This window comes from Rhinopithecus bieti, unplaced genomic scaffold (assembly GCF_001698545.2).
Source record: "Rhinopithecus bieti isolate Rb0 unplaced genomic scaffold, ASM169854v2 scaffold_44948, whole genome shotgun sequence".
NCBI lineage: Eukaryota > Metazoa > Chordata > Mammalia > Primates > Cercopithecidae > Rhinopithecus > Rhinopithecus bieti.
The window spans coordinates 1,193,691-1,206,633 of record NW_016818762.1 but is presented as its reverse complement, the minus strand read 5'-3'; the positions used below and the strand labels follow the sequence as shown (position 1 = coordinate 1,206,633).

The 12,943-nt window shown below is 42.9% G+C and overlaps 1 protein-coding gene across 4 annotated transcripts in view; it reads right to left on the bottom strand.

The window, feature by feature from the left end:
* LOC108518795 (transmembrane and coiled-coil domain-containing protein 5B) overlaps positions 1–8,473 on the bottom strand; it is a 17,776-nt gene extending 9,303 nt beyond the window's left edge. For 2 of the 4 annotated variants that reach the window (XM_017857435.1, XM_017857438.1), the window contains exons 1-10: positions 7,591–7,682; positions 7,041–7,135; positions 6,691–6,735; positions 5,865–6,014; positions 5,428–5,545; positions 5,072–5,122; positions 4,358–4,426; positions 2,710–2,766; positions 2,055–2,114; positions 1,437–1,501 (exon numbers count right to left, since the gene is read on the bottom strand). In XM_017857435.1, coding sequence (XP_017712924.1) covers positions 1,437–1,501; positions 2,055–2,114; positions 2,710–2,766; positions 4,358–4,426; positions 5,072–5,122; positions 5,428–5,545; positions 5,865–6,014; positions 6,691–6,728 — 608 coding nt within the window. In that variant the 5' untranslated portion in view covers positions 6,729–6,735; positions 7,041–7,135; positions 7,591–7,682. Of the gene's footprint in view, positions 1–1,436; positions 1,502–2,054; positions 2,115–2,709; positions 2,767–4,357; positions 4,427–5,071; positions 5,123–5,427; positions 5,546–5,864; positions 6,015–6,690; positions 6,736–7,040; positions 7,136–7,590; positions 7,683–8,211 lie in introns of those variants that run through there. The other 2 variants (XM_017857437.1, XM_017857436.1) reach the window with 2 other exon arrangements.
* Between the last annotated feature and the right edge of the window lie 4,470 nt (positions 8,474–12,943).

Below are 12,943 nucleotides of genomic sequence, written 5' to 3'. Positions count from 1 at the left end.
AGTTCTTTGTAGATTCTAGGTATTAGCCCTTTGTCAGATGAGTAGATTGCAAAAATTTTCTCCCATTCTGTCATAAAAAGAAAAAAAAAGAGAAAGAGATCGAAGTCAGGCGAATGGTTACTTTTCCAGGAGTATTGACTGGGAGGAGGGAACAGGGAGACTTTGGGAATTCAAAATGCTCCATAGCTTGATCTCAGTGGTGTTCTCACATATAAAAAGTCACCAAACTACATAAAATCTGTGCACTTTATATATATTATATAATGCAATTGAAAAGTATAAATAATTAAAACGAAAGTGTGACAAGTCCTGAGACATACAGTCTATGGAAAGAAAGTGTAAAAGGGCATCACCGGGGCCTCTGGTCAGTCTGGTGGACCCGCTGCATCCTGGGAAAGGGGACAGTACACACACATAAAGGAACATTTCTGGGCCCCTAGTTCTCTTTTTACTACATTTCTTACTCTCTGATCATAGCTCCAGATAATTTTCAGGAATGACATGCAACTGAGGACATGTGAAAAGAACATTAGGGCTGGGCATGGTGGCTCATGCCTGTAATCCCAGCACTTTGGGAGTCTGAGGCAGGTGGATCACCTGGGATCAGGGGTTCGAGACCAGCCTGGCTAACATGGTGAAATGCTGTTTCTACTAAAAACACAAAAATTAGTTGAGCACAGTGGCACATGCCTGTAATCCCAGCTATTTGGGAGGCTGAGGCAGGGGAATCATTTGAACCTGGGAGGCGGAGGTGCGGTTAACTGAGATCCCACCGTTGCACTCCAGCCTGGGTGACAAGCGTGAAACTCTGTCTCAAACAAACAACAACAGCAACAACAACAGCAATAACAAACAAACAAACAAACAAACAAAAAAAAAAACAGAGAGAGAGAGAGAGAAGAACATTAAAAAGATACTTTTTTTTTGACAGGAAGTCTCACTCTGTTGCCCAGGCTGGAGTGCAGTGGCATGATCTCGGCTCACGGCAATCTCCACCTCCCGGGTTCAAGGGATTCTCATGCCTCAGCCTCCCAAGTAGCTAGGATTACAGGTGGCCACCACCAGGCCTGGCTAATTTTTGTATTTTTTTAGTAGAGACGGGGTTTCACCATGTGGCCAGGATGGTCTTGATCTCCTGACCTCAGGTGATCCACCCGCCTCGGCCTCTCAAAGTGCTGGGATTACAGGCATGAGCCACCGCACCTGGCCAAAAAGAGACTTTTAAAACACCAATTGCTGAGGAAGGCAAGAGGAAAGCCTGAATGCTGGTGGTTTTCCAGTCAGAACCATGGAGTGGAGGCTGAAAGAGATGACTTGTTGGAGGCCCTTTACACAGTGACACACACTATGCTGAGAAGCACCCCTCCCTTCAAAGACCACCCGGACTGCCGGACTGCCACTGCAGTCCATCAGGGAGGCCATTTTTCTGAGCTTACATTTCTTTCTCAAGAAGCAGCGCCTCCTTTTCCTCTTTCATCTTCCTCAGAACTTCCTGGTATTTCTTTCCATGAAGTTAAAAAAACAAAAGTCATAAATGGAAAATGTCCATATTTCATCATGATGTCATTAATAAAAACATTCTGCTAATTATTTTCCAAACAGTGTACTTATCAGTATGCACACACTAGTGGGGGAGGGGTTCTAATAAAAAATTCAAAGATATTAGTAACCAGAATGGATGTATATGAACAAAAACAGCTCCCTCCCATTCAGGTCCCTGCTTGTATTCAAATCCCAATTCTGACGTTTGCTAGCTGTGTTCCCCATTACGAGCTGCGTTCTAACGTCCTGAAACCTCATTATCCCCTTGATCATAACTGTCATGCTCATAGAATTATTGAACAAATTGATTGAGAAAAATACTATATATATGTTGAGTGCTTAGCACAGTACTTGGCACAAAGTAAATCCTTAACAAACGTCCATCTTCTTGTTGCTGTTGTATATAGAGCATTTCTCCTAGTGATACATTCTAGCCTAACGAAAAACCAAGGAACCCATGGCCTTGGAGACTTTCTGCCTCTACTCAGACTTCTCCTCCAGACGGGTTGTACCTTTATGTAGTAGACCTGGTCCTTACAGAGCTCAGACACAGATTGGTAGTCACTCTCTATCTAAAAAGAAAGGAAATTAACAAACCCCATGAGTGAAATCAGAGCCAAACCCAGCCTCCTGCCTGGGGCCCTACCTGGTGCTCTGGCACTTGGCTGGTTACCTAGCAACTCCTGACTTGAAGGAAACAGCAATCACATCACAAAGAGGTGATCTCATCGTTAGGCACAGAGTCTGATTTTAAGCAAAGGAAATATTTTGCCCAAGTTGTCATATGCCTGTCAGGTGATATACCAGGGGATGTGGCAAGGCACTTTGGTTTGGAATTCAACAATGGTATTTGACATAGAGGTGTAATAAATGGTAAAAGCAGGATTTTTTTTTTACAAAAAGAAAAATGAAAATTTTATATATACAGCCTAATATACAAATATTGCAATGGTATTAACATCACATCTCTTCATATCTAAAAGCAGGATTTTTAATAGAAGTTTTCTTTCCCTTCAGCTGCATAAGAATGCATAAGAATCAGAAATTCATTTGCAAGATGTTTTTGTACCTCCCCGCCCATGCCTCAACAGATCTGTTTTTAAGACCCTTGGGATTCTCTCCCATTCTATCCCGACAGACCCTCAGTGGAAGAGACACTGCCTCTACCTTGGCCAGCTCCTCCTCTTGCTTTGCACAGGACTCTGTTGACTTCTGTAGTCTTGCCTGTGGAAGACAATGAGTGACAGCAGAAAGTTACTACTAGCATTCTTTTATGGAAGGGAAGTGGGTAATTATCACCATCTTCAGACCAGCAGAGAGCATGATACTAATGGCTATTGTATGTTGAAGACATCTGATAACAATTTAGGGTGGGCACTTGGTATTACCCACCCCCCCACCATTTTACAGATGAGGAAACAAAGGCGCAGAGAAGTATGAAACTTGTTTAAAATTTGCAGAGTGGCAGAGCTGACATTTATGCCTCAGCAGGCCAGTGCCCCATTCAGTGAGCCCAGCCATCCTCCTTCCTCCAGGCCTACTGACCAAAGCTCACAAGCCTCTTCCTCCCACTCATATTTCATAGGGTGTATTGGCATGTCCCCCGAATCACACTGGAAATAAAAGAGAAACCTGGGCCAGGCGTGGTGGCTCACGCCTGTAATCCCAGCACTTTGGGAGACCGAGGCAGGCAGATTCCTTGAGGTTAGGAGTTTGAGACCACCCTGGCCAACATGGTGAACCCTGGCCAACGTGGTGAAACCCCATCTCTACTGAAAATACAAAAATTAGCCATGTATCGTGGCGTATGCCTGTAGTCCCAGCCGCTCAGGAGGCTGAGGCAGGAGAATTGCTTTAACTCCTGGGAAGCAGAGGTTGCAGTGAGCTGAGATCTTGCCACTGCACTCCAGCCTGGATGACAGAGTGAGACTCCATCTCAAAAAAAAAAAAAAAAAAAAAAAAAAAAAAAAAGAAGAGGAAAAAAAGGAAAACCCGGTTTGTTTTTTTTTCAAAAAAAAAAAAAAAAGAAGAAGAGAGAGAGAGACAGAGAGAAACCTGGCTTCTCTTTGTCTCAGAAATGCATAAGACAGTGGGGCTCTTGTACAGTTGGCTCAGTTAAATTGCCACACTCACACTCACCACATACATATGCAGAGAGCTTCCTAACAGGGGTTTTCCCCACTATTGGGTGTCCAGTGTAGTCATTCATTCAATATATATATTTATTGGGCGTTTACTATGTGCCAGGCACATAGCTCTAGGCCCTGGGGAAACAAATGAACAACATAGACAACAATTGATGTTCTCAATGGACTTCTCTTCTAGCAGAGGCAAAAGATAATAAAATAGATTAAAAGAAACAGTAACAAAAAAACAACTTCTTGGGCCTTTGAGCCATGGGTTGGAAAATCAGAAGATCACGGCACATCCCTGTATGATTATGGGAGTCAATATTTTCTTCCTATTGAATATCTATCTAATTTGTGTGTCCTTACTTAAGTAATAAACTTCCAGAGGGCAGGTCCCAGTGGGCATTCAGAACTTGTGTTTTATTGACTGGTGGAAGATGGGGACTCTGGAGCAGTGCCCTCCACTTTGATCCACTGCAGTCATCTCTGCTCTTAGTGTGACTAGTGATGTCATGAATGCCCCACAGGCCATGGGATTACATACATGGAATAAAGGACACTGACTCATCTCTGATAAGTACATAGACATAACCAGTACGTACCCTAGGGGAGTCCTTGAGAGCAATTTCTCACAGGACCAAGAATTGACACACCTCCCAGAAAATCTGTTTGTTTTTTCTACTCACCCTCATTTCCTCCAGGATCTGCTTTGTGGCTTCTTCTTCAAGGTCAATATTTGTAAATAGCTCTGAAATCTAAAATAGCATTCCAAAAATCATGAACTAAGTATGGCACACAGACATGAAAACCTGGGACAGTGGCAGACTAGGGGTCCCAGGTACAGACGGTGGTTACTAATCCGGGCCCTGGGTAGAAGCTTGGCAGCAAAGCATCTCCGTCACCCTGTGCAGGCTGCCTGACTCCATGCGGGCTGGACAGACTTGTCTGTTCCCATCGCCCATGGAAGCAAGGGCACAGCGAGGAGGAGAGGACAGTGAGAAAAGGAAGGGAGAATGGGGCAGAGTGGTGGGAGGAGGGGTAAGTCTTTCTCCCTGTACAGCCCTTTAGCCCTCTCACCACAATCTGTAATGCCCAGAGAACAATTGGCAGCTGCAGTGTGGAGGGAGTATGCCACCTTCGCCAGTTACCCCCTCCTCTCCAGTCTCTGTGATTAGAGTTCTGGAAGATAACTCTTATTGCGATTCCTAAGAAATGAGGCTTGTTTCCAGGGTGGGCTTTGCTGTGTAGAGAACAGCATTTCCATTAACTTTTATGTATATATTTTCTCATTCTGAATGTGCCTAGCACCCCTCCTGCATGCCACCCGCCAGCCTTTCTCTTGTGAAGACACAATGTTCTTAGGGACTCTGGGTCCCTAAAAAACCCAGGGCTCCCCTTACCTTTTTCTGGAGCTCTACCACATTCCTGCTTAGGGTTGCATTACTTTTTTCCTGTGGGGAAAAAGGAAGTCAAGAGAAGAAAGTTGCTCTGCTGTCATCTCTCCCCCTTCACCAGGTCACGGAATGATGTCTGGGGATTAGTCTATCAAGTCGGAAAAGTGCACTCTGGCTCACACAGCAGATCTGGGAAAAAGCCTCTTCGGCACCCATACCCAGTGCTTCATTCCCAGAACACTCTCTTAAACAGCCATGATTTTAGATACAGAAGAACTGAACATGGGATGACTTCCTGGGAAAGAGAGCAGCAGAATGCAAACAAATTGCATCCAAGGGTCCTTTTCTAGACCCCTCCTTACCAGCTTTGCTGTCTCCAATTCCAGCTCCCTCAGGGATTTCTCCTGATCATCTATGATATAGTTCAACTCCTCCTCCTCTTTGACTTGTTCTAGTGACAAGGCCAACTCTCTTTCCAGACTGAAAAATATAAAGTCACCCAGGTGTGGATTAGCCCCTAAGGAAGCTGCCAGGGCCCCAGTTTGAGAAACTACTTCCAAAGTCTCAGGAAGTCAGAGTAATTACCAAATGCAATGGCAATAAAATGTCAACCTAATGTGAACACCTAATGCAAAAATCTATCCATGAAGTATTTTGAGGGCACTGTAGTTCATACTTCAGGATTTAAATAACACACCAAGATTCACCATCAAATAAGTGAAACTTCCTTCTACCTTCTGTATCCCAGGGGACCTGCGGGGGAGGAGAGGCCCTTCCCCCACCAACTGCAAAGCCTTACCTGGGAATAGTTTCTTCTTTCCCTTTAATCTTTCTAAGGAGAACCTGATTCTCCATATCCAGTTTCTGCAGGTCCTTTTCAAGGTCTGAATTCAGGCAGTCAAGGTTCTGTTTTACGGCTTCTAATGATGGTAATTCTATCATCTGGTACCTACAGAAAATCATCTTTATCACCAACCTCAGGACAGGAAGGCATAGGAGCCCTAAGAAGACGCTCCCCTATAATTTCATTCATTCTCTTATCTTCTGTTGTTAATAGGCCTAACCAGCCTTATTTTGTTTTCCATGATAAATTGATTTCTACACTGTTTTGCATAAAGTAAATTCTGGAGTGGAACCACATTTTAATTTGAAATACTGTAAGTGGCACCCACTAAAACAAATCTTTTATGAAGCAAAAGAAATATTTTTTCTATGAATACTTTAACACACTTGTTTTGAAATATTTTAGATGAAGTATGCAGAATCCAAACAACACCTCTAAAGCATTTAAAGACCTGCAAGGGAAAGGTTTCTCCTTTTGTTATCTTCTAACCTAGTCAGGCAGGGACATGGGCTGAGTGGAGGCCGGAAGGGAGATAAATCTTTTTCCTGCAAGACTGATTAGCTGTTTGAGACACTAGAGGTCTTTGAAAACCTATTTGAAAGCCTTCATCATTAGTCTGATGAAGAACAGAGAACTGAAGCCAAAGTTTCTTCTCCCTAGGAAGCCTCCCCAGACTTGAGGAGATATGGTCTCACACAGTGGAGATCTTCCCTACTGGATTGCTGGAGACTCTTCCCGTGGAGCTTCCTCTACTGAACTCTTTTATTATTCCCTTACTTACACATCATCCAGTGGATTCTGTCCAGCGTCTTCCATCATAGTGTTCCTAAAATGTGAACACAAACATCCGTTATGGAAAAGCTCCTAACAGCCAATGCAGTAATTGCCCCAGGAAGGAGCAGGTAAAAGGTAGGCCTTGTGTTCAGGCCACACAGAGCCAAGAAGAAACCTAAGCCTCCTACACTCTCACGCTTCCCAGGATCAATTGTAGTATTTTTTACAAGCTAAATTTCAGTAAACCAGATCATATTTTAATTTTAAAATCTCATAAATGAAAATCACTGGACCACAGCAATCTTTTTGTTTTCAAATTTTTCCACACTTTGGCTCCATTTTCCTTTTCTCACCTACCTTTGTCCCGTCACAAGTAAAGTTGCTAAGGGTACTCATGTATGTCTACTGACAAATCCACTGAGTGATTGTTTCCAGCAAGATCTTCAGAGAAACTTTAAAAAATAGTAGAAGAGTTAGAGGGTACCAAAAAGTGGGCTGACTGATTTCTATTAGTTTATTACCACCCTACTTTCAAAAAAGCTCTAGCTATTATAAGTGGAGTTGACCCTAAAACAACAGCAGAAACAGCAGCATGGGCAACAGGATACAGCTACTGAAAGGAAGAAACACATGTCAGGCTTTCAGGCACAGCATATCCTAATCATTGCACTACACAAGTTGAGGACCAAATCCAATCTAAGAAAAGCAGAGTACCAAATCTCTATTCTTCTTTCACATTGCATCTTGTCTCTCTTCCTGTTTAAGCTCTTTTGTTTTAATTCCCTTTTCAATTTCTTCTCCTGCCTCCTTCTTTTTTTTATGTTTTAATCACTTTCCCTGGATTTTGCTTTTCTTTCTACGGTCTTTACACACAGCAGTGTGGTGTGATGATGCCCTCTGAGCTCACCCTTCTCTTCCCAGTTGAGATTTCTTCTGCTCCCAACAGAGATTTCCAACTGAACGTCAGAACTATCAGAAAGGGCAATGCCTTATTGAGAGTAAGCACGCATAGCTGGACTTATTATATAATCTCTGGCTGGGCAGGGCAGCGTGTCATAGTGGGTTGGGTGGGTGAGGGTAAGTAGGGGGGCGGGTGGGGCAGCAACAATCCACCTGTGGCATCATTGTGGGCACAATGGGAGCAGAGTTCAGCACTTTAGGACAGTCTAGATCTCTTCTGTAGCAACAATAAGATCTGTGAAACAGATTTCTAGGCACAGTTTAAATCTCTTCCAAAGCAGTAATCAGTTCTATAGAACGTATTTCATTTTTCCAAATCTCTAGGCCTAATGGTACTTGTGATCACTTTCATTTCTCTTCCATGATCTCTGTGTGGCATGTGTACAAATTGCTGCCAAATCCAAAGCATGCATCTGTATTGAATGCATCCAAGAGCTATAAGGTAGGGATGTCAGAGAGCAGGCCAGGAAGGACCTGAGAGAAGACTTATCTATGAGCTAAGCAAGCCCTCATTCTCACCCAATCAGATTCTTGGAGCTGCAAAACAAGCCTCTTTATTTTCTCTTACCTGGCAATGCTGTCATTGGGGAAAAAGGATCTGACATTTCAAAGGTGGAGGGAGTGTGTGGAGGTGGAACAGGAAGGAAGACAAGTGTAGGGTCCAGAGATTCCATTTGACTGCCCACTCCTTTGGAATTCCCTCTTTGCTTTTTGAGGTCTTAAACTGCCAGAACAGTAGATGGAATTTTACACGTCAGTGTCACTCTACTAACCATTCCTGGATTGCTTCTCTGTGTTGACTAAGAAGATGAGGCAGGATGCAGAATTGAAGAGAGATCAATAAAGGTGTGTGATTTGACTTCAAGTCTGTCCATTTCTGTCCTGTATACGCAATTTACTCCTCTATGATCTTTTTCCTTTCCTTTTCTTTTCTTTTTTTTTTTAGCTCGAAAGGACAGAATTCTTCTATAATTTAAGTCTAACCTTTTCCAGATAAATTGTACTAATATCAAGTTGCTAAAAAGTCCTTATAAGACACACTACTGTTTCTCCCAAAACATCTCTCCCATGCAGTAATATCTCCCATAATCTTATCCATCCTTTTCAGTTAGTTGAAATGCTGTTTCTGTTTCAGTAGGTAGCTGGTAAGACATGAGCAGAGCAGAAGAGGGCTTTCCTGCCACACACACACACACACGCACACACACACACACACACCAGGAATCCAAAATGTCAGGCGACCATCGGATGATGGTCAGGCGGTTGTTACACTGCCTCTGTGAAATAATAATTGGTCGCAGCCAGTGCCAGGGAAAGGCAGTCTCCCAATAAATAGAAACACTTGAGGTTGGTGATCAGCCGCTTTCTGGTAAGATCTTGGGAGCTGGGCGAGTGGGCTCAAGCATGTACATTAAGAGGCAAAATGGGATAGTTTAACTGGTATATGACCTCCTAGGAACATATGACTGGTAAAGGAAGAATTCCTCAAATGAGCACGTCGACACCTCTGGTAAACATCTCACCTCCCAAGTGCTAGCAGGCCACTGCGCATGCAGATCGCCTACTCCAAGGGAAAAATAGGAGAACAGGAGGCAAGACCCCAGAGATATGGCAACATATAAAACCTCAAGTCAAAATGTCAAACCGTGCACTTGATCTCTCAAGTTGCCTGCTTGGCTCTCTTCCGAGTGTATTTTACTTTGTTTCATTTCTGCTCTAAAGCTTTTCTTTTTCTTTCACACTCTGCAACTCCCCTCTAAAGCTTTTTAATAAACCTTCCCTCCTGCTCTAAAACTTGCCCCGGCCTCTCCTTCTGCCTAGGGCTCCTCAGTTGAATTCTTTCCTCTGAGGAGGCAGGAAGTGATGTTACTGCAGACCTGTATGGATTTGCCACTGGTAACACCTTCTACAGCTTCCTGGATGCCAGCCCCAATCCTGGCAGAATGATTCCCTCTAACCTCTTTTTGCCTCTTTGGGGATTTTTATATTGTTTTCAGGAATATGAGCATACTGGTATTTATCCCACAATTAGGCCATAAATCCTTTGAGAGAGAGTGTGTTAATCAAAACCATTTTTATTTATCTCCTCAGTTGGGCTATAGGAGCACTGTTTACAGGAAATTCAATAAGAATGGTTACTCCTGAAATTGGTCAAGAAGGGACCCTGGGCAAGTTACTTAAACTCTCTCTAAGATCAAGTCTCCTGGCTCGTGAAACGGACACTACTTGTACTTTACAAAGTTGTGGTGGTGATTAGATGAAATCATATATGTAAAGCTCCTAACACAATGCCTGGCATACAGTGAGTGGCATCTAATTCATGATATGTGTTCTATTTTTTTATCTCATCTTTCTTTTGCACATGGCATATGCTGAGTATTTTTAGAATAAATGGATTAATAAGTGGCTCATTCTTCTCCCTTTGTCTTGTTTTGGTATTCCTCACCCTATTCTCCTTTCAACACACTGGAGAGACTCTCACCTGTGCTCTCCCATTAGTACACTCTCAACAACACATTGTACCGTGGCAGAATTCCCAACAGAGGGCCACATTCCCCGGGACACCTATCCACAGTCAACAGGAATGTAATTTGAAAACCTTTGTAAAATGTCCCAGAGCAGTAGACACGTCTGGTTGAGAAGCACTAATGAGGAACATTTTCCCTCCACTAAACTGCATTTTCCTTTTCTTAAAGACCCTGCACAAATTCACCCTTTCCATGAAACTTCCCAAAATAAACCCTTCTTACTGTATTGCTCCAACTAGATAGTATGCACTTTGAAAGTGACCACATTTCCATTTCTTACTTTACAACCAAGAAGTCAAAGTCACATTTGAAGTCCCAAATTTTTATGCTGTACTGAACATCATGGTGTATAGTCTCAGCCTCACACTTTATTCATATTCATATGATCCTGGTTATTATTATTATTATTTTTAGACACAGTCTGGCTCTGTTACCCAGGCTGGAGTGCAGTGGTGCGATCTCAGCTCACTGCAACCTCCAACTCCTGGGCTCAAGCCATCCTCCCACCTCAGCCTCCTGAGTAGCTGAGCCCACAGGTGTGCACTACCATGCCTGGCTAATTTTTGTAGAAATGGAGTTTTGCCATGTTGCCCAAGTTGGTCTCAAACTGCTGAGCTCAAGCAATCTGCCTGCCTCAGCCTCTCAAAGTGCTAGGATTATAGGTGTGAGCCACCACACCTGGCCTGATCCTGATTTTTCACTATTTTATATTAAATATAGATCCAGATATAGCTAGACATAACAGTATAGACATAGTTGTAGATATAGATATGAGATGGGGGAGTGAGATTGAGTGTAATGAATAAGCACATTGGGAATCAGACCAAACTGACTTTGAATACCGGCTTAACCACTTCACGTGTGTAAAGTCTTGGATCACTTACTTAATCCTTTTGAGCCTTGGTTTTCCAGTTTACAAAATGGAAATGATGTGTGCCTACTTCATACAATTATCTTGAGGTTGAAAAAAGGACTTATCACAAAGCCTGACACAAAATAAATGCTCAATAAATGATGATGATGCTGCTGCTGCTGCTGATGATTTTGAGATAGGGTCCTGCCCTGTTGCCCAGGCTAGAGTGCAGTGGTGCAATCATGGCTCACTGCACCCTGGACCTCCTGGGCACAAGTGAACCTCCCACCTTAACCTCCCGAGTAGCCGGGACTACAGGTATGTGCCACCATGACCAGCTCATTTTTGTATTTTTTGTAGAGATGGAGACTCACTATGTTGCCCAGGCTGGCATCATTATTATATTAAAGGTAAAAATTGGTTCAGCACCATTAATAGTCCCTCTTCATCCATCACCTCAGGGCATTCCTCCAGGCTATATCTCTGTCAATCATTCTTGCTCTGTTCTGACTAGCTTCAGTTCCTTCCTTTACCACATCCTTCTTTGGCTTCTGCTTCTCTGTCCAGCCCTCTTGGCCTCACTTTTTTGCTGTCACTGTATTAGTCCATTGTCACACTGCTGATAAAGACATAACAGAGACTGGGCAATTTACAAAAGAAAGAGGTTTATTGGGCTTACAGTTCCATGTGGCTGGGCAGGCCTCACAATCATGAAGGAAGGCAAGGCGGAGCAAGTCACACCTTACATGGATGGTGGCAGGCAAAAAGAGAGAGAACTGGTGCAGGGGAACTCCTCTTCATAAAATGATCAGATCTCGTGAGATTTATCCACTGTCACAAGAACAGCATGGAAAAGACTCCCCCCCCGTGATTCAGTGATCTCTCACCAGGTCCCTCACACAACACATGGGAATTCAAAAGGAGATTTGGTTGGGGACACGGCCAAACCATATCAGTCACCTTGACTTTAGATATTCTGGTTTTTCCCCTGGACACTATCCTTGGGGTCTTCCTCAGTTTCACTCTGTCACCCATAAATCATCCTTCTCAACTGTGTACCCAGCCTAGCACTTGGAACTGTAAATCCCATATGTTTAGATAGGGCATGAAGGCTGTCCAAAGCCTCAAATCTTTTGTGATGATACAAATATGCTATGACCACTATAGTGGTCAACATAGTGAGCTTTGTGTTGATTTAGTTGCCAGTAAATACATGGACCAGTAAACAAATTTACTAAGTTGTTGACTGAGAGAGAAAAGTTGGGGGAGTTTACTGCTAGAAACAAAATATTTGGATGGGTTATGCTAATTAAAAATGGAAAGTTTGCACTCTGGATAGGAATAAATGAATTCACATATTTGTACTAGGTAGGTTAAGGCAAATGTCTTTGTTCACTGGTCAAGAAAGAGTTTTCAGTTTGATCCAGTAGGGGTCTGGCATACTGGGATCTCTTAAAGGTCTTAGTGATTTGTCATCTTTGTATAGTGAATTGCTCAAAGATGATAGTCTCTCTCTCTTTCTCTTTTAAACTTTTTATTTAGACATTATTATACGAAAACACAGCACCAAGGGGCCCCATGTACTCATTACACAGTTTTCCTCAAATACCTTTCATTTCCATAGTACAATATCAAAACCAGGAAATTGAGATTGGTGGAATGTGTGTAGATACCTCTATGAGATTTTATCACAAGTGTAGATTGTGTAACCACCACCACAATGCAGATTCAGAACTCTTTCATCACCACAAAGATCATCCTCATACTACCTCCGTATAGGCACATTCACTTTCTTCTCCTCCACTATCCCTAAACCCTAGCAGCCCTAATGTATTTCCCATATCTATAATTTTATTACTTACAGAATGTTCTATAAATGGAATCATATAGCATGTGATCTTTTGAGATTGGCTTTTTGT